At 46.2% G+C, this 22,756-nt stretch overlaps 1 protein-coding gene across 24 annotated transcripts in view; it reads left to right on the top strand.

Moving 5' to 3' along the window:
* Positions 1-6,370, top strand: part of FBRSL1 (fibrosin like 1) — a 503,769-nt gene extending 497,399 nt beyond the window's left edge. For 23 of the 24 annotated variants that reach the window (XM_085075748.1, XM_085075756.1, XM_085075755.1 and 20 more), the window contains 3 exons: positions 53-136; positions 1,151-1,385; positions 3,351-6,370. In XM_085075748.1, coding sequence (XP_084931874.1) covers positions 53-136; positions 1,151-1,385; positions 3,351-4,584 — 1,553 coding nt within the window. In that variant the 3' untranslated portion in view covers positions 4,585-6,370. The remainder of the gene's footprint in view (positions 1-52; positions 137-1,150; positions 1,386-3,350) is intronic. The other variant, XM_085075758.1, reaches the window with a different exon arrangement.
* Positions 6,371-22,756: the final 16,386 nt, after the last annotated feature.

Here is a 22,756-nt window from a genome sequence, read left to right on the forward strand (position 1 = left end):
TTCTCCAACATTCTTGGCTAAATGCCTGCTAAATCCCTGTTTGCCTTTCCAGATCCATTTAGCAGGTCAAGCACCTTCAGCGGCCTTGGGAACTTAGGCAGCAATGCCTTTGGAGGATTAGGCAGTCATGCTCTGAGTAAGTACTGGCTGGGTTACTGCAGACAAACATCCCTTCCAGAAAAGCCACATGCTAATATTTACAGCAGCTGGTGGTAGTTTTTAAAGAAGTTTAATTCCTAACCTCCATTCTTCTATCTGAAAACACTGCACCTAAGATTTCCAGGTCTCTGCGGTGGGAGCTTTTCTGCGTGTCCCAGAGATCAGTAGCTGTGCTCTGTGCCTCCTCCCTGCTGAGGGTTGGGACCTTGTGTGCTCACAGAGACACTGGAGCTGAAAACCCCACCGAGCTCTGGGACCCTGTGGGCACCTAAAGTAACACCCTTCAGCAGCGAAGATGCACAGTGGGGCAGCTATTGATACTTCTGATTCGTGTAGATGTCCTCTGTAACCATTGTCTGAAGTTTAAATTACCTGTATAAAATAATTTTACCTCAAAAACATGTTACCTGTAGGCGAAACATGCTTGAGAGCCACACATAAGAGAGCACATAAGAGAGCATGCTCGTGCATCTCATGGTGCAACAGGAATCAGCTGAAGATGGATGGAGGAAAATTGAGTGACTGTTCTGAAAAGCCTGCAGCCAAGCTCTGTGTTTATACACACACATACATACCACCAAATAGTCTGGTTTCTTCAACAAAAAAATCCCTGAAGCATCAGCTGCAGGCAGCTGATTGCTTGTAACTACCCACAAATTAAAGTTTCTGCCAGCGAGAGGAGCTGAGGAAAAATACTGCTTTTGTGCTGGAGCCCTTGCCTGGGGTGGGGGGAGAAGAGAAGCTGGGCATTTTCAGTAGTCTCTTGAGTTATTGAAATGTATAAAGCTTCCTCCAACAACAGCCTTAAAAGAGCTGGTGGATCTTAACAGCCAGTGTAGGAATTATCTGTGTTCACTCACTAATAGCTCCCCCTCACCATTAAAAAGTCTTGAAAGAACAGTTCTGGTTGTGATTAATATTGTGAAAAATGTCTGTATAGTGATTTGGTTTGAATTATTTTTAACTCTTCCTCCCCCTGCCATTATTCTAGCTCACAACAACATTTTTACTCACAAAGATGGCCCAAACCTGCAGAATTTCAATAACCCCCATGAGCCATGGAATAGACTCCACCGGACCCCGCCATCCTTCCCAACACCTCCCCAGTGGCCCAAGCCCACGGATTCGGAGCGAAGCTCCTCGGTGACAAACCATGACAGGGACAGAGAGCGGGAGCCCGAGAAGAGAGATCTTTCTCTGAGCAAAGATGACAGAGACAAAGAGAGGTGAGCACTGTGGGCTTCTGAGCACTTCCTTCTTGGACTGTTTTGCCTCTGTATTTTTTCTAATTTTCCTGAAATGTTGTTTGTCCTTAAAGCAGCTGATAGGCCTTTTCCTCAGATAAACACAAGTACTAGCAACACCAGAAAAATTCCTCTTTGCCTTTTAGGATTTGTCTTCTGTGGAAATATTGTAATCCAGTCCCTGCTAGTAGGCTAACAAAAAGCACCGGGCTGAGGAATTGTGTCTACTGTGTTGTCAGTGTATACTTGGCTGTTTTCAATGCAGCTGCTTTAGGATTGATGTGCTTTCTGAAATCATGAAAGTAGCACTGTGATGGTCCTTTGGAGACAGTCACAGTTCTCATTAATGTACAGATATGCTGATGAATTCAAATGTTAGCTGGACATTAACGAGATAAAAATGCAAATGCCTGTATCTGGAGCAGTGTGCATGAATCCATTAGCAAAACTGATTTTAAAAAATTGCATTGTGGGCAAACCCTTATTAATGGTGACAGGCCTGTATCACCTGGGCTGTAGTTACTTCATTAGCTCCCAGTTACACGATTTTGAAGCTGTGAAGCCCTTGATACTTCAGAGCACAGTTGTCTCCAACAGGCTACTTCTTTGTAGGCAATAATAGCCTGCAAGTCTTAGATGTGTGTGCTTGACAACTGATAGGAGTTCATAGTTTGCCTGGAGTGCTCCTAGCGAGATCTGCAGGCAGTACCTGTGAACAAGATTATATGGAAGCTATTGGCTGAAAATCATGTTGCTTTAAATGTTAAATTGTCTGACACCCTTGCACAGATACCATTCAAGGTAGGAAGCTCCGTTCTTGGCTCTAATGGAATTAATTCATTTGCAAACCAAGGTTACTTTACTCTCAAGAGTGTTCACACAGGGGTTAACAGCTCTGTTTCATTTCTGTTAATTCAGCTTAAGCTGTCCCCAGCATCCCTGTTTGGACATGGTTTTAATAAACCACATCCTTGACCAGCAATCAGGACTACCACAGAGGAAGAAAGCTGGGTTAGCAAATGTAACCATAGGGGATAAATACTTACGCAACTCCCCAAAACACCTCCAGCTTTCAGTGCTTGGGTCTTACAGCTCTCAAAAGCATAAAACTTAGGCATCAGTGAGCCTCTCAGCTGCATAATGCAGTTTTCTCAATCATACCGTCATATTTTGCATTCAAAGTGTCTCTCATTCAGAGCAAAGTGCTTTTAGAAAGGTGAGCATTATTTATTCCCCTGTTAAAAAGGTGGGATTAACTGTGACTAATTGGCTTGCTCAGAGGCAGAGGTGCAGTTGGAAATGTAAACCCTCATGCCTCTCTTTCTAAACCGTGGATGTTGTCATCAAACCCCTTGTTTATCACAGCAGGTCCTCTTGAAACACAGCTCAGTTACTGATTTTCGTGGCCGATTCAAGGATGTTTCTCCTGAAGCACCTGGCTTACCTGCAAGAGCTGCCAACAATAAAAACTCCTGCAGCTCCATAGGAAAATCAGTCTCACCTAACAGCTGTTTCCAGTCGAGGAGGCTGATATGGGAAGGACCTGCATACATTTCTGTAGGCTTCTGTTCTGTGTGCCTGCATCCATGTTTTGGGAAAGGAACCCGAACACACAATGAGCTTTTTTTTTGAGAAAAATAAGCTGTCTAGAATTCTCCTTTCCCTACATGTCTCAGTGAAATAGCCTTTCTCTTAGGCTGAATATAGTATTCTTCCAACCATATCCCCAGTTTAGCCCCACATTTGGGAATGTTTAACTTTTTTTTGTCTTTGAGGTATGTAAAGGCAGCTAGTGCATGTCCCTTAGCACAGCATTGCAGCTGTAGCTGATGTTTGCAGAGCTTTCCAAGTCCATTCCTGAGCAATCTCAGAGTGTACAACTGGACACAACATCACGTGTATGTTTGTTCACACATAACCAAGGCTGTACCTTCTGTACTTTTACAGAGACCTCATGGATAAAAACAGACATTCGAACAGATCCTCGCCGGCATCAGCCCCAGTGACACACCAGATAAGCAATCTCATCCGCAGCAACAGCCAGAGCTCCAGCGATGCCATCAGGCAGGTCAGCCTCGGTGACAGGGAAAGGTCCAAGGAGGCCGAGCGAGAGCACCCTGACCGGCTGAGAGAACCTCCCATAGCTGAACACAAGATCAAAGAGAGCCGTTCCCCCGTGAAGGAAACTCCAAGCCATGATAAGAGACCCTCTGAGGACAACACAAAGCCAGTAATCCAGTCTGTATCTCCATACAGCAAACCTGCACTAAGTGAGAGCTTGAAGCTTACCAATCTCATGAGCAAGGACATGGAGAGAAAGACAGAGCTTCCCAGCGACCTCCAGAAGATTAAGAATGACATCAAAGTCAAGGAGGAGAGGAAGGAAGACAGCGATGTGCTGGTGGTTGGGTCTGAGCCTTCTCAGCACTCGCGGTCAGTGGAGCATCCCCCGCCGCCCACTCTCCACGGATTACCATTGCCTCACTCGATGGCTGCCTCCATGCCCATCTCCATGGGCAGCGTGCACCAGATGAACAACATGAATGTCCTGGACCGCAGCAGGATGATGACCCCGCTCATCGGCATGAACCCCTTGCCAGGAAGAGAGAGGCTGCCGCACCCTGGATTTTCGTGGGACCCGATGAGGGACCCGTTGCGAGACGCCTACCGGAGCTTAGACCTGCACCGTCGGATGGACTTCCAGCTCCGGACAGATCCCATCCATAGGTTTCCTACCACCTCTGGCTTTTATGACCACGATCGTTCCTACAGAGACAGGGAACCGCACGACTACAACCACGAGAACCTTCTGGAAGCCCGCCGAGAGCAGGAGCGGTTGCGGCAAGTGGAGGAGCGCGAGCGCTTGCACTTACGGGAAGAACTTGAGCGTGCCAGGATGCACCACTTGCACTCGTCCCCCATCGAAAGCCACCTGGCACACGTGCCATCCTTCATGCCTCATTTGAGCGGGATGCATTACCCTAGACTGAGCCCATCCACTGCCATGCACAACGGGATTTTGAACAGGAACCCGCCGACCGCAGCGCTGAGCGCGCCGCCGCCTCTCGTCCCAGCCAGCAGCACCAGACCTGCCTCCCCTCGCAGGACTACTCCACTCACAAACTCAGAGTCCAGGGACTATTCCCCCTCTAGGAACCCCAAAGAAGTAGAGGCACGATAGTCCCCAACATTGAATTTTAAACTCACATGTACATAAAACAAGCAAGCAAGCAAACAAACAAACAACAACAAAAAAAAAACCACAAACAGGAAAAAAAAAACCGACAAAAAAAAACCAACAACAAACCTTTTACAAAATGCACTGCTGTAAACTTTTTTTTTAATGTAAAATTTGTAGAAGTTAAGCACATTTCCATAAATAACGGGGTTGGGGACTTTCCAACAAGAAGGTTGCTGAGAATGGGAATTTAATATATAGGTATTGATTTTTGGTTTTGTTTTTTGTTTCTGTGCTAAAAAAAATGAGTTAAGAATATCAAGTTTGTACATTTTTTCCCAAATGTGAGAAACATTTTTAATGGATTTGTATTTTTTTTAATTTTGTGCTCTTTATTCACTTAAAAAAAGAAGAAATTTTGCTTTTGTTTTTAGTTAAATTTGCATTTTAAAGGCCTCAGATCCTTAAGAAAAAAATACCCAGGGTTTCTTAAAAGTATTATTTATGGAAATACTGTAGTTTTACAGTCCACTGTGAGGTTCCCTTCTGAGGCCAATTGATCACTTACCTTGGTACTTTGGAACCGAAGTTACAGATATATATTAAAATATTAATAATAATAATAATGTACAAAACTGTTTGTTTTTTGCCTTATTATATTATGCAGAAATTTAAGAGGAATTTTTTTTGACTTCTTGTTTTAAACAAAAAAAAAAAAGAAAACAAACTGTAAATATTCTGTTAATATAAATGTACACCAATATTAAATTCTTAACATAGGTAGACTTTATAAAAATGGTTTCTAGAACCACTCTGGTTATTTGTTAACATGGTTACAACTCATACTCTTGTCACAGTCAGAAATTCACACTCAGAAAGCTCAGTATGGCATATATACTTCAACTATGCAAGAACTCGGAGGCAGGTCTTAGTGGATGTTGGGGGGAGGAAGGTTTAAAAAAAAAATTAAAAAAAAAACAACCCAAAAACAACCAACTTGCAACTCTGGAGACAGAATGGCAATGGCATGTGAACAGGAAGAAGGATGCTTGTGTTTAACAAAAAAAAAAAAAAAAAAAAAAGAGAGACTGAATTTTTTTGTACAAACACAAGGGACAGTTCGTCAAGGAAAGACACACGCTCCTGGAAGGGAAATTTGGTTTCCTACTTTTCAAGCTGGCAAAAGCAGATGGAACTGGCACAATACCATGCGGCAGACCCTTTCCTTATTTTTTTTTCCTTTTTTTTTCTCTTTTTTTGTGTTGTGGGCAGGATCGCTGGCAAGCAAGGACAATTTTCCGTGGACCCCTTGTGCTAATTGTGCAGTGTTCTTATTGGAATCTGTATACAAGACAAAGTAGAATTTTAGGAGTGCAAAAAAAAAAAAGTCTAATGGTTGATTAAAAAAAAAAAGAAATTCTGATATATTATCTATAGTACATGAAGACCATAAGCAAATGTTTGTTTCAGTGTGGTTCTGCCTTGAACTGCTTTTTGGCATGATTTATTTTTTATTTCCGATTTTACTTTTCATCCATATGTAAATTTTGCCATGTTTTACTTGCTGTACCATCCCCCCTTCCCTTATTTTATTTTTCAGTGTCCATGTTTTATATATCCTGGGCTTTTTCTCTCTAGTTAATTCAGCCATCCGCTACTATTTTCTTGGCTCTGTAACTCTTGTTTCCCCCCCTTCCCCGTCCTCCCCCCTGCACCCCCTGTAATTTTAAACATTCAGTTTCCTTGTAGATCAATGAAGATAAATACAACATTGATTTTGGATGAAAAAGGCAGTTGAGTGTTTGTGTGTTGCAACCAGCGCTGTTGACTCGAGGCTAATGGTTTATTGACGGCTGGGAGGAGGCAGCTGGAAGGGGCTGCTGCCGGGACAGGGATTTGCTTCTCTCTGTCTGTGAATCCTTCCCAGCAGATTGAGCACGGCCCATGACACGCTTTGGAGGCTGTAGCTTGGTAGGGATTTGGGGTTTGGGGAGGAGAGCAGAGCAGTGCCCCCGATCCTACAGCATCTCCACCCCACAGCCCCGGGGCTGATCCAGCATCTCCTGTCCAGGGAAGGAAGGACAGAAAAGGAAGCACAGCCTGCGTGCAGCAGCTCGATGGAGGAACCCTGCTGTCAGCATCACCACGGGAAGGTTCTCACCTCAAGCGCTGCTCTCTGTGCTTCCCCAGCCTTTCCCGGGGGCTAAGCTGGGGATGGAGCCGTGCATGCCCCAAACCCCTGGCGCTCAGCGGCTGACGGAGCGAGCGGTGGGCGACAGAGCTTTAACAGCGTGTTACAGCTTCTGGGTTTAGGTTTGCGTGTGACTAAATTACCGAGCGTGAAAAAATAAAATGAAATAAAATAGCAGGGTCCTTAATCTGTTGAAAGGAGGCTTAAAACAAAATAGGCATTAAAAATCAGCACCTGCTCTCCCAGCTGAAATTGGAGCAACGTAGAACACATGGTGGATGTGAAAAGCGTGTTGGACTCAGCATAAAGATTCATAATGCTGGCTCAGGGGGATTGTAATTCTCCTGGTGCCAGTGTCCAACATGGGACCTTGCTTGACACCACCTCTAACATGGACCTGCATAAATGAGGCCCTCTAACCTCTGTTAGAGTCCATAGCTGCATGTTCCTGATGCAGGTACATGTGAGCAAGGAGGTTGTTACTGCAGACTTCAGAAAAAATACAAAACTGGACCATACCCTTTGGAAGCATTTGGTCTGTGTACAACTTAAAAACTGTGCATTAAGTCAATGCCATGCTCCCCTGGCATTCCTGAAGGATTGCTTATTGCAGCCACCCCGGTGCCGGAAGAATTCATCATGACTGATGTGGTGGTGGTCTGAGTATTAAAAGAAAGTCAGCGGTTTGCCATTTACTGTATTAGGAGGCATTGCTCTCACGCCTTCAGAGGATGACCCATCAATAATGCTGCACTACAGTGGGATTCCTGTGGAATTACACAGTGTCAAGTATCAGCCTTCTCACAAAATGGTTCATCGTGATTAATGGTATTATTACCTAAACAGAGAAACTAATTAATTCAGCCTTATTCCTTTAAGCCACCCCAGCTGAGCTGCCTTCTGCTAAATGAACTGGTACAGAAGGACTTCCTGGGTTTTATGCATTTCTACCACTGTTCAGCTTTCATTTTGGGCCATTTTCACCATTTTTATTCTACTTTTGGCTGTCTCCCTAGAGACTTCCCTCAGTCACCGAAAAAGGGTGGAATTCAGCAAACAAATGACAGTGGGTGGGAGGAAGAGGATGGGATTTGGAAGGTTCATTGCTTGCCTCAGGCAACCTGTGTTTAAAAAGATAGTCAGGAAGCCATAAGGAGGGAAGGGAGACCAGCACTTGCACTTATATTACCTTTTGTCCAAAATGCCATGTGCCCACGGGGGCTCCCTGAAGGATGTGTGCACCAGCTTCAGTCAGTGGGGGCCACTCTTGGCCTAGTCAATAAAATAGACAACCAGGATATCAGGGAGTGAGGGAAAAAGCCAATCTGTAAAGCTGTAATGAATTCTCAGATCACTTGTCAAAAATATTAACTGTTCCTTGACAAAAAGATCTAGTGCTTCCCTAAAAAGCCAGCCTTATTGTCCCAAATAAGCATATGGGAGTTGTCCATACCAGCCTATATAGATACCATAAATATTTAGTTAGCTGTTGGTGACCTGGAGTTAGACAAACAGAGGGTTGTTGCAGGGGAGCTCAAGGACTCAGCAGCAGGCTGAGCTTCCACTGTTGGCTCTGCAATGCCAGCATCGCTCAGGCCCAGAGAAAGAAAGCATAAGAAGCCAACTAGTCAGGAATGCAATATCCTGAGAGCTTAGGGAAGCGCGAGACACACCAGCTGTGCTTCGGGCAGCCCAGCAAGTGCCAGAATGAGAGCAGAGTGGTGTGCAGCTCAGGCTGGAGCCGAAACTGTCAACAGTGGGGAAAACAAGATTTGTGTTTTCCTTGGCTTGTGCCAAGCAAAAAAAAAAAGGAAACCTTTCTCTTACCTCCCTCAGGAAATTCCTTTTTGCCAAAGTGTTGAGAAAACAGTTGTGTTGCAGTGTTGGGGGATTTTGGTAATGGTCTTGTGAGAGGCTGAAATGGCATTGCCTGTCACCAAAACCAGCCAGCACCCCTGCAGAGCTCTCCCCGGTGCTTCTTGGTGCCCCTTTGCACATGCAGTTTGCTTTGGGGAGAGTCCAGCTAAGGAAATAAAGAGAAATGGGGCTTGGGCAAACAAATTTAGCAGTTTTGCTCAAATCCTGAGGAGCTGGTAGCCCAGGGCTTAGCTCAGTCACACGATGGTGCTTTGGGAAGAGCAGGGCAGGTCGTGGGCTCAGCCTTAAACTGGGCATCACTGTGGACAAGCAGCATCGTCCAGGGGATTCACTTTGTGTCCACCTGTGTCCAGCAAGATGGCATCCTCCTGCTCGAGCCACAGCTCTTTCATAGCACCGAGATCAATACTTTGTCAGGAAAATGCCTTTCCCAGTAGCGCGCTGCATTATGTGAAACTGAATAAAAAGCAAGGAGTGGGGGAAGGCTACAGCAGGCCTAAATTACAGGCTCCCATTTCTGAACATAATGGAGAAAAAGAAAAATCAAATGATGTTTTGAAGTTCAACTTGGAAAATATTTTTCCAAAGCCTTTGAGGGATATGTGTGTGAAGTAGAAAGGTCGGCTCCCCTCATCCCAGCCCCTGCTGCTGCAGCACAGCTGGAGGCTCCCTGCGCAGCGGCTGGGACCTCCTTGCAGGTGTCGGCACGGCAATTTCTTTGTCTTCTCACAAAAAACCTTCTGCTCCATTAAGCTTCCCTAATTGCTGCATTTATCATCAGCCGTTTTCTGCTTGTTCTCTTCCTCATTCAGCGAGGATGTGTCAAAATAGAGATCCACCCGCCGTCCCTCCGAGATGAAGCTGTTCGCGGCCCCGGCTGCTCAATTGGCCGTTCAGCAGAAGGTCTCTCATTACCGGCTCGTGTGTCACACACATCACAGCAGCCGGGCTCTGCTGGCCGGGTGTCAGGCCCTTTGCACCGAGCCTTGATAAATAGCTGAAAGGAGAAAAATACAGGGCTTATTTTTTGACTCAAACCCCAGCCAGCTTCGTCGTCCTCCTCCTCCAGCTCCTGATTGGAATTCATGCAGCGAAGTGCAGCTGCCCGCAGCAGGGTGAAGCCCTTCATCTCCCCCCGATGCAGTTGGAGGAGCAGAGGATGTGTTTGACACCCAAAGGAGATGGGGCCGAGCTCACCCCCACCCCTGCCTCGGTCATACAGCAGCGGCAGGAGGAAGAAAACCCCTGCGGCTCAGCGGGGCGGGCAGGTTTCTGCTTTCCAGAGGAGTTGCTGTCATATACAAAGTCATAATTAGCTCTACTGCAGCCTTTGCTCACTGTTTCATCAAAAACCCTTTGTTAATAAATATTATTATTTCAGGAAAAGGAAAAACCAGTCAAGACACTGAAGGAAGTGACCAGCTTTTCAAAAATGCTCTGCTCCCTTCCACAGCCTCCCCTTCTCTCCAGCATTTCCAGCTGATGCAGGGCCAAAGCCCAGCGTTGCTCCCCAGACATGCTGGTGGTGGTGGGATCACTGAGAGGAAATTGCAAAGCAAAAGAGCTCTGCAAATCCAAAGTGCTGGCCAGTGAAAAACACAGTGGTGAGGAACTAGTTTGGGGAAGCTTTTAGGTTTCATTATTCAAAAACCTTTCTTTTCGAGTGCTATAAAAAAAGCCTCCTCCTGTGGAGGAAACAAAGGAAAAGGGATTAATTTTATGGGGCTTTTTTCAAAACTAAGATGGCTCTGTATTTTTGGTTTGTTAATGTACATCTGAGAAACTACAGAGAGTGAAAAATGTCTGACAAGGGAACCTCATCTGAGGAGTGATTTGCCCTAAGCCCCTTTGGAGAGGGGAGGTGGTAGTACCATAAAACACACTGTAACAGCTCCCATTTAAAAGAAACCCACCTTTGCACATAGCACTGGTGGCCCTGAAGAGGCAGAAAGCTGTGCTCTGCTGTCATGGGGCTCTGCAGGTTCACCATGTGTCTGCAGCTGGGAAAGCAGGGATCGAAAGCAGCCCAGCTATTGAAGGAATTAATTCAGCTGCTGGGGCTGGCTTTGGAGGTCATGCATGGCCAGATTAGCCTTTCCAAGAGCTCAGCATTTTCTGCCTTGTCCTATGGAGTTTCACTAGTCCAACTCTGCAGAATTTAAAGGTTAAGCCTCAGGCAGGACGCAGCTACTTTGCTGTCAGATACAGAATCAATACCACTTCCCTGGCCAGCATATCAGGGCACTGGGCTGCCAATGGCCCATGCCCAAGGCACAGCAGAGCCACAGGAGGAAGCAAACCCCCTCCCAGCTGGGTCCTCAAAGTCCCCACCAGCCTGTTTGGACCTTTACTGACAGTTCTTGTGGCAAAGGCACAGTACAGTTTTTCCACACCCTGCCTCCAATGTGTTCACTGGATGACTTCACGCAGCCAGACATAGCCAAAAATGTGCCTCTGTGAACTAATGAATTGGTTTAATTGTCTGCCAAACCTGAGAGCGGCCAAAAGTAACAAATTAAAGTTTACAATCCTGTGGTCTCATTTACAAGGGGATAATACAGCAACTGTTTATTTTGTGAGATGTTGGAGTGAGTCGGGAGAAAATTACAGCCCCTATATAATATTAATAATAATCAACATAATAAAAATACTTTTAATAGGAAACACCAATGGTTGTTTTGCTCTGTTAACTTGCAGTATTGTTCCAGCCCGTCTGGCTGCCAGCTCACAGGGCAGGGGGTGCTGATTCCCTGGAGGCCAAGCTGGCTCCACAGCCACAGCAGCTCACGGCAGCTTCGCACTCACAGTTTAATAATCGCTCTGGCTGTAGCATGGCAGCACCTGTGGGAGGATCCACAGGGCCGGAGGATGCTTCACAGGGCCATGGAAAGATCTCTGGGGGAGCAAGGAGATGCCAGGATGCCTGGAAGCTGCTGGGAGACTATGGCTGAGATCCCCAGCCCAGAATGAACAGGCTGCTGCATCAGGAGCCCCTGCTGCATATCTCGTGCATGGCTTGCCCAGCGTGCAGCTCCCCCAGGCTCTGGCACCCTGCTCACTCCAGCCATGGCCTCCAGAAAGGTGGGGGCTTGCAACAGAGGCTCTGGGATGAGGGACAGTCCTGAATATGGGAAAATTGTCATAAATGACTTATTTTTCCTGCAGGAGAGATGAGGCCTATGTGAAGCTCAGCAGCTGGGCGAGCGGCTGTGTCGCCAAAGGCAGTTGAACGGGAATGCAAGAGGAGGAAAAATAAATAAATATGTCTGTACATCCCCATGAAATGAATCCCTCCCCATTCAGCCATTTCCCTTTATTTCTTCCTTTTAGAAGCAAGGTTATCGGGTCTAACATCACATCCAAACATTTCAGCACTAGCATTATACGGGATGCTCCAAGGTCAGCGCCTGCAGCTGTAAACTCATTAGTCTTGTCTTTTGTGAGAGAAGAAAGCCTCTTCATTCCTTTCTCGCCCCCTTCCCCCCTAATTAAAATTAAAGTATTTCCTGGCCAAAAGTCATTTCTGCATTCATTCATCTCAATTCTTTTCTGTTTGGATAAACCACCCTTTGGTACTCCCAGGGTGTTATGTATACAAACTATAAACTCTTAATGGTCCTGCAGTGTGTTATGACTGGCCTAAAGAGCTAAAGCAGGCTCCGAAAAAGTGGTTCTTGGCAACGCTGTGTATGGAGTTCAGGCTCATCAGTCATATGCAATTAGAGATTAAAAGTGCTTGATGGACTATAGGGGAGACCAGCACAGAGGGAGATTAGGAATGTAGGAGAGAAAAGGCAAACAAAAGCTTTTATCTCAGTGCAGCAGTTGCTACTACAAAAGCAGCAATGGAAGGACAGTCCCCATTTTCCAGAGGCACCCTTGGCCTTTCCAGGCTCGAGGGCCCCAGCATGCCCCATCTCCATCCTGATGACCACCCACATCTCCAGAGGGGTGATGCAAGTCCTTGGGAACACCAGGGCTGACAGCTGTTGCCCAGGGAGGGCTTGGGCAGGCCAGGCTCTGGAGGAGGCTCACGCTGCAGCCCAGGCTTTCTGGATCCCACTGCCAGCTGCTCAGTGCCAGGCACAGTGCCTGGCAAACCAAACCTAACCAAACCAAACCAAACCAAACCAAACCAAACCAAACCCTCCCAGCTGCTGGCAAGGGCCAAGCTGCCCAGAACAAAGGCATCTGGGAGGCATCAGGAGCCTTATGGGTCTATAGGGATGGGGAGGAAACAGCAGTTCTTCCTCTTAGAGCAAAGAGGTGTTTCCACATTAGGGTCCTCTTGGGAGGTTGGGTGGTTGGCATGTAAATGGTTTTGAAATGTTTTGAAAGGTGGCCATTTATTTCCTATGTTTTGCTGAGTGTGGGATCCTGCTGCATGCTGAAATAGGCTATGGGGTACAGCAGCTCCCTGCTGACCATCCCTGCTGGCTGCTCCCAGGGACAGGAAGGAGCAGAATGCAAGGGGAGACAAGCAGAGCTTGGCAGGGACTGTCTTCCTTCTCCTTCCACACCCTCAGCCTATGCAACCTCTCCAATTTTGGACAGGCTTAAAACACTGGGCTAACATAAACTGTGGGGAAACATAGAAAGTTTGCTTCTTCCAGCAGAGGCTGGGGTTGGTAGAGTGGAGGCAGTTTGTGCTTTGTGTAGGGGGAAGGTCTGAGCAGCTCTTCAGAGCACAGTGGTCCCACAATCTCATAAACTTTCTCACAGTATCAGGAGACACAGGTGAGACTTTGTACTCTGTGGCCTTCTTGGTGAGGCTGAGAGGGTCAACACTTGAAAAGCCAGGAGCTTTCCCTCCTTTCTGTGCCCACAGCACAGCTGTGTTTCCATCCATTTGTTTTTCCTACCCACTGCTAACAAGAGAGGCATGGAGGCACTTGGCCTGCCCAGCCTGAAGGAAGGAGCTGACTCTTTATGGAGTTTCATTATAGAAGTCTCAATCAGCCATTAGAGGTTCATTTAAATGGGTTTTCTTGAGCATTAATAGGATATGGTAGTGCATTCATAGCCAGCTTTCCTCAGGTTTTACTGCAAGTGGTATAAGTGGGTTTCTTCAAGTACATATGATTGCTCATAGCCACTGAAGTTGATTTGAATCACTTGCTACCAGGCTCACCAATGTAGCCTGATAAATTGTGCATTATTAAATGGGGGAAGGGAACAAAGCTGTGTTCTCCCAGAGAAGAAAATGCAGGATTTCTCGTCAATGAAGAATGATTCCTCTCATCAGCACAGTCTGAAAAAGGCCATAATGAACAATTTGCACCTAAGAGCACAAGCCTTCAGTATACAACATTCCTGATCAATCCTCACACTCCGAGATTCTGAGATGATGGGCTCTGCCCAGAGCCAGCCATGAGGGCAGGTAAATCTGACCAGCAGCACCATGTGTTTAAGTGAGAGTGTGCTTCCATCAGTGCTGCTTGGCCACGCTCATCAGCCATCAGTCCTGTGCTCTGTACGGGTGGCTCTGCCTTTCTGCTCAGGAGCACTCACTGGCTGCAAACTGTGCATGAAAAGGGATTCAACCCCTCACCCCAAGCATTCGTTCTTGCTAAAGAAATGGGCATATTTGGAAGACTTTTTCTTTGTGTGGAATAGGAAGCATCTGCCATGCAGGAAATAACTATCTGGCTCTGGAGAGCTGGTGTCACCCTCACTCTCGCAAACTGCTTGCCAGGCCACTGGTGATCACACAGGAGGTCATACATTGGGGTATGGTCTCCATTAGGGCTGGTCTCCATTAGTGCTGTAATGAGAGTATTGTTTTGGGTTGATGTTCTGAAACGCATTTTAGACGGTTTCAAACAAGACCCCAGCTGCAACAGTGTCTGGGTATGCAAATAACCCACTCTGTTTGGATGAGGCTGAATTTAGTGTTTTTAATCCACTGCATAAGTACAAGGCTCTCTGGATGCTAGTGCTGCATCAAGACTGGCATCCTGCTGAAGTGTCCCAGCGTGCATGGAGCTGTGCAATCTGTACCAGGCTGCACTTGCACGGCTCAGCAGGGTTATTAAAGCCCTGCAGTGTGACAGCCCTGTGCACAGGCTGTGCTGCAGCCCCACGGGACCCAGCTCTGTGCTGCTCACACTCGTGGCCTGATGGATGGACTCGTGTTAATGAGCTCCGAAGGGAACCACATGGAGCCCTCCTTGCTGGAGGCACAAGGCTCCAAGGGAGGGAGTTAAAAGGGGGCAAAAAAGAACAGTAGAGAAAAGGGATAGACTCCAGATAGCTCCTTTGGGGATGTGAGGGTTGTGCTTGATTAAAAGTAGTGCTTTATGAAAATGTTATTTGCTATGCTTGGAAGATGACATTCAGTGCAATAAGAGTGTACAGCAAACCTAATATGGTCCCTGTGGAAAGGGCTAGGCTGTGTGAATGCATCCTACCCTCTTATCTTTGATCCCTTCTCTGCAGCAGCTGGGTTTCTCCTCCTGGTGCTGGGGAGTTCCACTTTCTCCCAAATACACAGGCATCCTTCCTCTGTGCCAGTGTGCAAGGAATGATGCAGAAAACCTCTTTGATGAGGAGGTTCTCACAACCAGAGAACTGTGGCTGCCTCTCTGGGAGATAAGGATGACTGGTACCCAAATCTCAACCCTCCAATCCTCTCCTGAACTCACAGGGTATATTTGTTTTGGCTGCCGTCAGCTTGGCTACACCAGCACAGCTGGAATGAGCCTTTCAGAAGGTGATGCACAGATCTATTTCCAAGTAGTTTGCACTAGACTTTGTCTGGATGTGTTTGGTTTTTAATGCTTTCCCAGAACACTTGTAAATTTTTTATTTCTGCTGAGAGCAGGAGAAACTAGCTGCTGTGCACAGAATAAAGTTGATTGTCTACAAAGTTTAATGCTGTTTTCTTGCTCTATTATTTGGCCGTTCTGTGTGTGTGCAAAACTGGTTTAAAGCTCACTCAGAGCTCCTGGGCTGTGCAAGGAAGAGAATGGGGAAAAGTTATTTCTCCGCTCTGCCAAAATATACAAAATTTTATGTACCATGATGGAAAGTTAAGGTGAAAAGGGCTGGATCTGAGACAAGAAACATTTCTTTAATTTTCCCTACTTTTTTTAACAGGATTTGCTGTTGCTTTGAAAGCCTCCTGCTATTTTACAGGCAATAAAAAAGAGAGACTGAAAGCATTTATTTCCTGAGACCTGCTTGTTTCTTGAGCTCTGTTAAACTGAGCTTGCCTAGCAAAGGAAGGAGCACCATGAGCCCAGCAGAGCCTCCATCCAGCTGGGGAGAGCAGGCTCTTCCCAAGGGCTGGCAGGGGTTGCAGGGGGCAGCAGAGCCTCAGGTGTGGCCCATGCCCAGTATGGGCAGGCACAGGCTGTGTCCAGGGCTCCAGCAGGACAGGATGGTGGCCCTGTGCTTCCAGTGAGTCTCGACTGCTGGCAAATCCAGGCCATGGGCATGAAGGTCAAACATGCAGCTGCCCGTTAATGCTCACAGACCATTTCAGAAGCATGGGCTGTGTATGAGAGTATGTGTGAAATCAAAAATATTTTCACATGATTCTCATGCAGTTTAGCCTTCCTTTGACCCACAGATTTACTTTCACTTACTGCCATTGTTTTTGGCTGAAAATTACAAAGCTGAAAGAGCATCTGTTCCAAATAATGCCGGTCAGGCTTCTGGATAACAGCTTGGCAGCTTCCTGCCAGGAGCAATTGCTGTGGCTTCTTGATTACTCTTAAGTATTCAATGTTTTGAGGAGGATAAGAAAGTATCATGAGGATATCGTTATCCATTCCAAGATATTTATGAGCAAAAATGATGGGAGTACAGCCACAAGTTGTACAAAAGCTAGTATTTTAGCTTTTAAGCAGAATAAATAAATAAAAATAAAACCCACAGCCGAGTTTGTGACTTGATCTCTCCAGCAGCAATAGCTGGAGACTGGGAGTTACTGAACCTGAAAGCCCAGGGGGTTGCTGATGGGACCTTGTGTACACAGATCCTGGGCTGGTCTGCACTGCTGCCAGATGGAAATGCACAGCAGGTTCCTTGTGTTTCTTGGGATGGGGTAGGAAGATCTGATTTTCTCCTGATTTATTTGCCTCCTGGTTTCTCTGGTCTCTTGGATGACTCTTGTTTGTGAACATGCCTGCAAGTTTCTCAGCAATTTTTCCTCTCATTTCCCTCAGTTCAGATTATTCTCTAGCTCACAGTACTTTTCTATGATCTGTTCAGATGGTTAAACTGGAAATTAAATGGAGTAGAAAGTTATTACATTGAAGAAAAAAAAAAGAAACTTCTAATTTTTTTGGCTGGATTCCCTTGACTAAATTATATGGGGTTTTTATTTGCTACAGCAGGTCCCCAGGCTCCTGACTAATGGTGCAAAATGTTGATGTTTTCTCTCACTTTCCTGCACTCTTCCACCCACCCCACCACCATTATCAGGGTCTGTGCATCCTGAGTGGGTTTTTTGGGTTGCTTTTTTTTTTATAAAGACTTTGCTTCCCCATGGTAATAAAGATAGTGCAAGAACACATGGGCCATGTGGTTACCCCTAGGCTGTCGAAATCTGTACCCTAAACTTCACAGGATGCAGATTATCAAAGAAATGATAAGAGGGAAATCAGACAGATTGCCATACTTGCCACTAATTTACACCCACGTGTAAATAAATACTTTCTTGCAATCATGTTGCTAAGCCAGAGGGTAGACAGCTGAGTCTTTCAAGGATAAAGCTGATATTGCAATGTTGGGCTATGAAAGGCACTGCAAAGAGTGGATCCTTGGGATCTCACGGAGGAGCAGGCTGAAGCATGACCTTAAAACCAGGGGCAGGGAGCCAGCTCAGCTCCCAGAGCATCCCCTCCTGATGGGGTCCCAGTGCCATCCTTCCCCTTGTGCAGACATCACACATGGGAAGGTGGAGAGACTGAGTTCGTCTGTCACAGTAACTCCACTTTCATTCCTTGAGCTTATTTGTAGCCTATATAATCATGGCAATTAGACACAACCACTCTTAGCTGCATAGCTTAATTACAACTAATGCACATCATTTCAATTAATTTTAATTATACAGAAAATGTGAAGAGTCTGTTACTCCATTGTTAAAATCATTTGGGACAAACAAGACTAAAGTGCTAAATTTCATAGAGGACCTAGTTATTAATTTTAACTCACTAATGAATGGATGTATCTCTAAATTCTCTGAAGATACAGTCTCTACTTGAAGAGCCAGTGCTGTAGATTTATGGATATGCTGGCTTGTACAGAGATACTCATTCCCAGATTTAAATGCGAACTACTGCTGTCTCAAGCAATACTACCAAAGTTATTTCATGTTAATTAAAAGTAACTACCTTAAAATTAACATCCACTGTTGCTGAAATATCACTGTGTGGACATACTTCTGACAAAATAAATGTAGGCATGACCATTTACTTGGAATAACTTTAGCTTCTAATTAATCCAACAATTTTCTAAGACATTGAAATCTACCTCCTACTAGCTCATTTCTATTTAGTCTTTGAAAGAAAATGTTTCATGCTCCTCAGGCAAGTTTGGAAAGTCTTATTTATTATATGTACTATTTTTATCTGCTCTTAACAAATACAACTCCCTTAGAAATAAAATGTTTCTGGAGTTTGCTACATTAAAAGGAAAAGAAAACATAGCAGAAACTTTGAGTCCAGCTTTAAAGCATAAAAGGGTTTATCTTATCTAGAGCAACCAGTACAGGATAACCAGTGTTATCTTATCACCACATATTGATGTCAGGGTTTAAAAGGACTTGAGGCTGTTATGCTACACGGAGCAGAACTCCTACACTGATAAACAGTGATAAAGCTGCAGTGCTCTAATCTAAACTACACCTTCTTTCTGCCCCAAATACACATGAGAAGAGCCAGAAACATTTTTTTCCTTGCACAGCACAATCCTCCGAGTGAGGGTGGGCTCCTTGCCCCAGTGGTGCTGCTGGGGAAGGTCCTGAGCATAGCCAAGGCTGACAACAGCCTTGAGGAAAAGAAACAAAACTGTCTGCAGGCCAAGATCCAGCCTTACAGGAATAACCTGAACCAAAAGCTTGGGTTTGTCAAAGGGTGATATTCATGTGAGAAGGTAATAAATGGGCCTAAATCCAATTCCCTTCTGTATGTGGCAGCAGCACTCACAGCGCTGACTGCACCAGCTCCGACCCCTCACCAGCCTGGCTGCAAACATCTGTAGTTTCTTTAGGAAGGGATGAGCATTCCCAAGGACTTTGCTTGGAGAAACAGAGACACCCACAAAGTGAATCAGGTCCTGCAAAGTGAGTTTGTCAGGTGTGGGGTGCAGGCTGGGAACCCAGGCTGCATAAGTGGTTTCTTCTTACCTACGTAACATGGGTGCCAGTGACTGATGTTAATGCAGTCTTTGTGTGTTAAGCCATGGAATCAGCCTTCAAGAGGAGCAACATGGATTCTAATTAATAGAAGGATGTTAATGACTTCAGGGGTCCTGCTTTGCCCTGCACTGCCAGGTGTTGCTCACTCACACCAGGCTCTGGATGTAGCCTATAGCTGGCCTAAGTTTGTTTCAGGGTTTGCTTCAGGAAAGGGTTTCTCTCCAGGCTGTGCTAAGGGCATGGGTGTGACACTGATAACACTGAGGTAGTTGGAGCCAAGGCGAAACCAAGCCATGGACAAGGTCCTGGCTCACCTCTGTCTGCACACAGCCCCTCAGTGGGAGTGGTGCAGTGCAACCAGGCAAAGGGCACAATAGAAATAAGGATGTACGACACCAGTAACCAACATGAAAGCTCATAGCAAGGACCAAAGTACAAGGCAGAGGTAGTCATGCTGCAGATGTTCAAATTGTAGTACATAGGACACCCACACAATCTATGCATGAACTCAGAGCTTGACACCTCTTGCCTGCTCGTGCAATTCCAATTAAATTTGGGTGCATTAATCTCTCTATTCTTAATAGAAACTCGCTTGCTCTCTCTCACCTCCATTTTCTGCCAACTGCAGATAAAACACCCAGTCAGCCCTCTGCTTATTTGATCCTAAGGTGAAGCGATCAAACACGCTTGCAGCTTCACTGAAGGATCACACAGAATGAGAAAGTGGCCTGCAAGGCAGATTAGTGAAATCGCTTCCATTACAGCTCCAGGCATGGACAGTTGCTGTCTTGGCATGTTTCTTTTATGACAAGCCTAACTTTCCTACCTTTCCCTTCAGTTCTGCTGTAGGGTTGGTGTCCCTCTCTCTGGGTGCCCCAGTTCAAACCCCACACTTTGGAACCATGGCAGCTTTGAAGAGTCTGATATTATACTCTACCATCAGCTGCACCAGCCTCTTTTACTTCAGTAGAGCTGCTCCACCTAGATGTAGATGTCACGACACATATGGCACAACACACATCCTCTCTGTGTTGCCTTGAGCTGACAGAGTGTGACTCCCAGCCGTGTGGCAGCAGAACCACTGCTCTACAGTCCTGGGGACCAAGATTCTGCTCACTCTTTCCACACTTTTTTATAAACAACATGTGGCAATTTTGCCAATTAAGTGTGTGGGGAAGCAGCGAGTTTGGATCAGATGCACACAGCAGCTGCCACAGCATGACTGCGCAGCACAGAGAGGCTGCAAGCACTTAAGCAAGGCAGAATTATCATAGCACAAGATTAGTTCAGATATCATAAAGCACTGTTCCAACAGCTCCCCACCAGGAAATCTCCACCCATCCCTGCAGTAAGATGTGTATCCATCTTACAATGTTAATTGTGCTGGCCCTGCCACTTTGCCATGGTTTCTGTAGGCAGCTCAACATAACAAACCTGGACAGTAAGGGCATCCCAGTGCTGGGCTACACAGTCCAAAAATGAATAAATGTAAGTCATGTAGTTCTGCTGAACCTGTGGTTTAAAGCTTCTAATTGCTAACTTTCATCTTTTACCAGCATAAATAATAAATGTGGCATGTTCCCCATTTTCCATCATCACCACATTATTAAAGCAATAAAACAATTTCAAAGGTGTGGTTATCATAAGCTAATGGCACCTCTAGGGGATTAGAAACACCCCAGGAGACTTCTTAGTCTTAAAAAAGCCAATACCCTCTGTCAGTCTGTATTAGCTCAGTTGTGTGCCAGCATGTGCACAGCAAGCCCTGCTCATGCAGTGCCACTGGGCACACAGGACAAGCCAAGTGACACAACTGTGGGCATAATTAGGTCAGAAGATGCTTCCAGGCAGACAATTAAATAGAAGAGTGGAGTCCTGCAATCACACACAGCTCAGATTTTGTACACACACAGGTAACCCAGCTGCCTACAAAGCAGCTGCAACCTCTTCCAGCCCAGTTCAGAGTGAAGGGAGAGAATCCCCTTCACGGGAAGAACTGGGGAGCAAGAGCTCCCTGCAGAGCACTACAGAGTGAATGCAGAGAGCTCCTCGCTGCACACCTGAGAGCATCTGCTCAAGAGGAGGCTGGTGGGAAGGGAGTAGGTGACTTTGGGAGAGCCACTCGCCTGCCTGGAGGCATCACTTGGTGGGGTTTTGCTATGGTGACACCAGGGCTGTCTCTGAAGGCAAGTCTCCCGTCTACCACATGGGGTGATTTGGGAGCACTTCTCACGCACCACTGCCTTGTGAATACTCCTCCCTTACCTCCCCAGCCTCTGTAATCTTGGAATGACATCATCGGGAATTAGTTAGTTAGTTTTAGTATCTGCTGGGGCGTTAAGCCCAAGCTATTTAGCACATCAAAACAACAGTATTAGCAAACAGTCCTTCCTTTAAGGTAATTACGCACCAAGGAGACTGCCTTATCTTTCATCTCCTGTTTATTTTGCTAACAGTCACCCAGATTCTTTAAGTAATACCTTCCCTGCTATCAGTTATCAAAGCAATGATGGAGGTGGAAGACAGCTGAATGCACTAAGCTCTAACAGCAAAAGCCTCACAGGTGGGAGGAGGAGGAGGAGGAGGGACAGCTGAATAAGGGTGAGGGAGGAGGACTGTCTGTCTCTGCCTTTGTCTGCCTGTCAGCAATGCTAAGCTGGGAGTTCTGATCCTACAGGACTTTGCACAGCCTAGAGCAGGGATGGGATTTGGAGGACATGCCCTACGCTCTGTCATGCCATGGAGGCTTCAGGTGACCACAGGCTTTTGCTAATTGCTCTTGCAAATGATCACAGTGAATCTTCAACTCCCACTGGGCCCACACTTCACTATCATCCTCAGTGAAGATAAAGAGTGGGAGGGTCTAGAGAATGGACATAAGGCAAAGCACAGTGGCCTCGAAGAGCAGCATCAGGCTAAGCAAGGTCTTTTGGTGTACACTGCAATCCTCCCCCACATGAAGGATGTATCCACGCTCCATGGTAGGCAGCAGAAGGCACCAGTGTGACCAGTGCCTTAGCCACATCATCCAGAAAGCACACAGGGAACTGAGCTGCTTGATTCCATGCTCAGCTTTAAAATAATAATGAACAAAGGAATCTTAGGAACATTTTAAAAGCCCTGCAGAAGGGAAAGCGAGTCAAGTCTCAGTGGTATTTAAAGCAATGGAGTGTGAGTCTGGGGAGAAGTATTGCAAACTGGAGAGTCTCCAGTTGTGGGCACCTGATAGGCCAAGAGGACAGTTGTAGAGGTAAAAATCCTGTTAGTGTGACTCATCAGAATCATACAGTACCTGTGTCCTGGCTCTCAAGTGCATTCAAAAGAAAAGAGCAGTGAAATGCCTTGAGAGAACAAGCCCTTGGAGAAAATCATAGTGCAGTACTCAAATTGCAAACCTACCAGGAACAAGAGTGAGCATAAGATGAAGGATCTGTCTCTATTAAGAAACGAGCAGAGGGAAATGGAAGCAGCTCGCACTGTAAGTGATGCTGGGACACGAAGTAGAAAATAATGTGAGCACTGTGTAGCTCTCATTGCTTCACCAGCAGGGAGCATGGCCAGTGAGCACTGAGGTGCCTCCCTCTCCTCACCCATGGCCAAGGGAAGCTGTGCAGACCAGGAACAGGGGCTGTTCTGCACTCACTGGGATGCACTGGACTACACTGTCATCCTGGGCAGCTCTGCCATCTGTGTGTCCTTCAGGGGGAGCTTTCTCACAGGCTTTAATAAAGGAGAGCTTC

This window comes from Lichenostomus cassidix, chromosome 15 (genome assembly GCF_008360975.1).
Source record: "Lichenostomus cassidix isolate B80296 chromosome 15, HeHo_3.0, whole genome shotgun sequence".
Lineage (NCBI taxonomy): Eukaryota > Metazoa > Chordata > Aves > Passeriformes > Meliphagidae > Lichenostomus > Lichenostomus cassidix.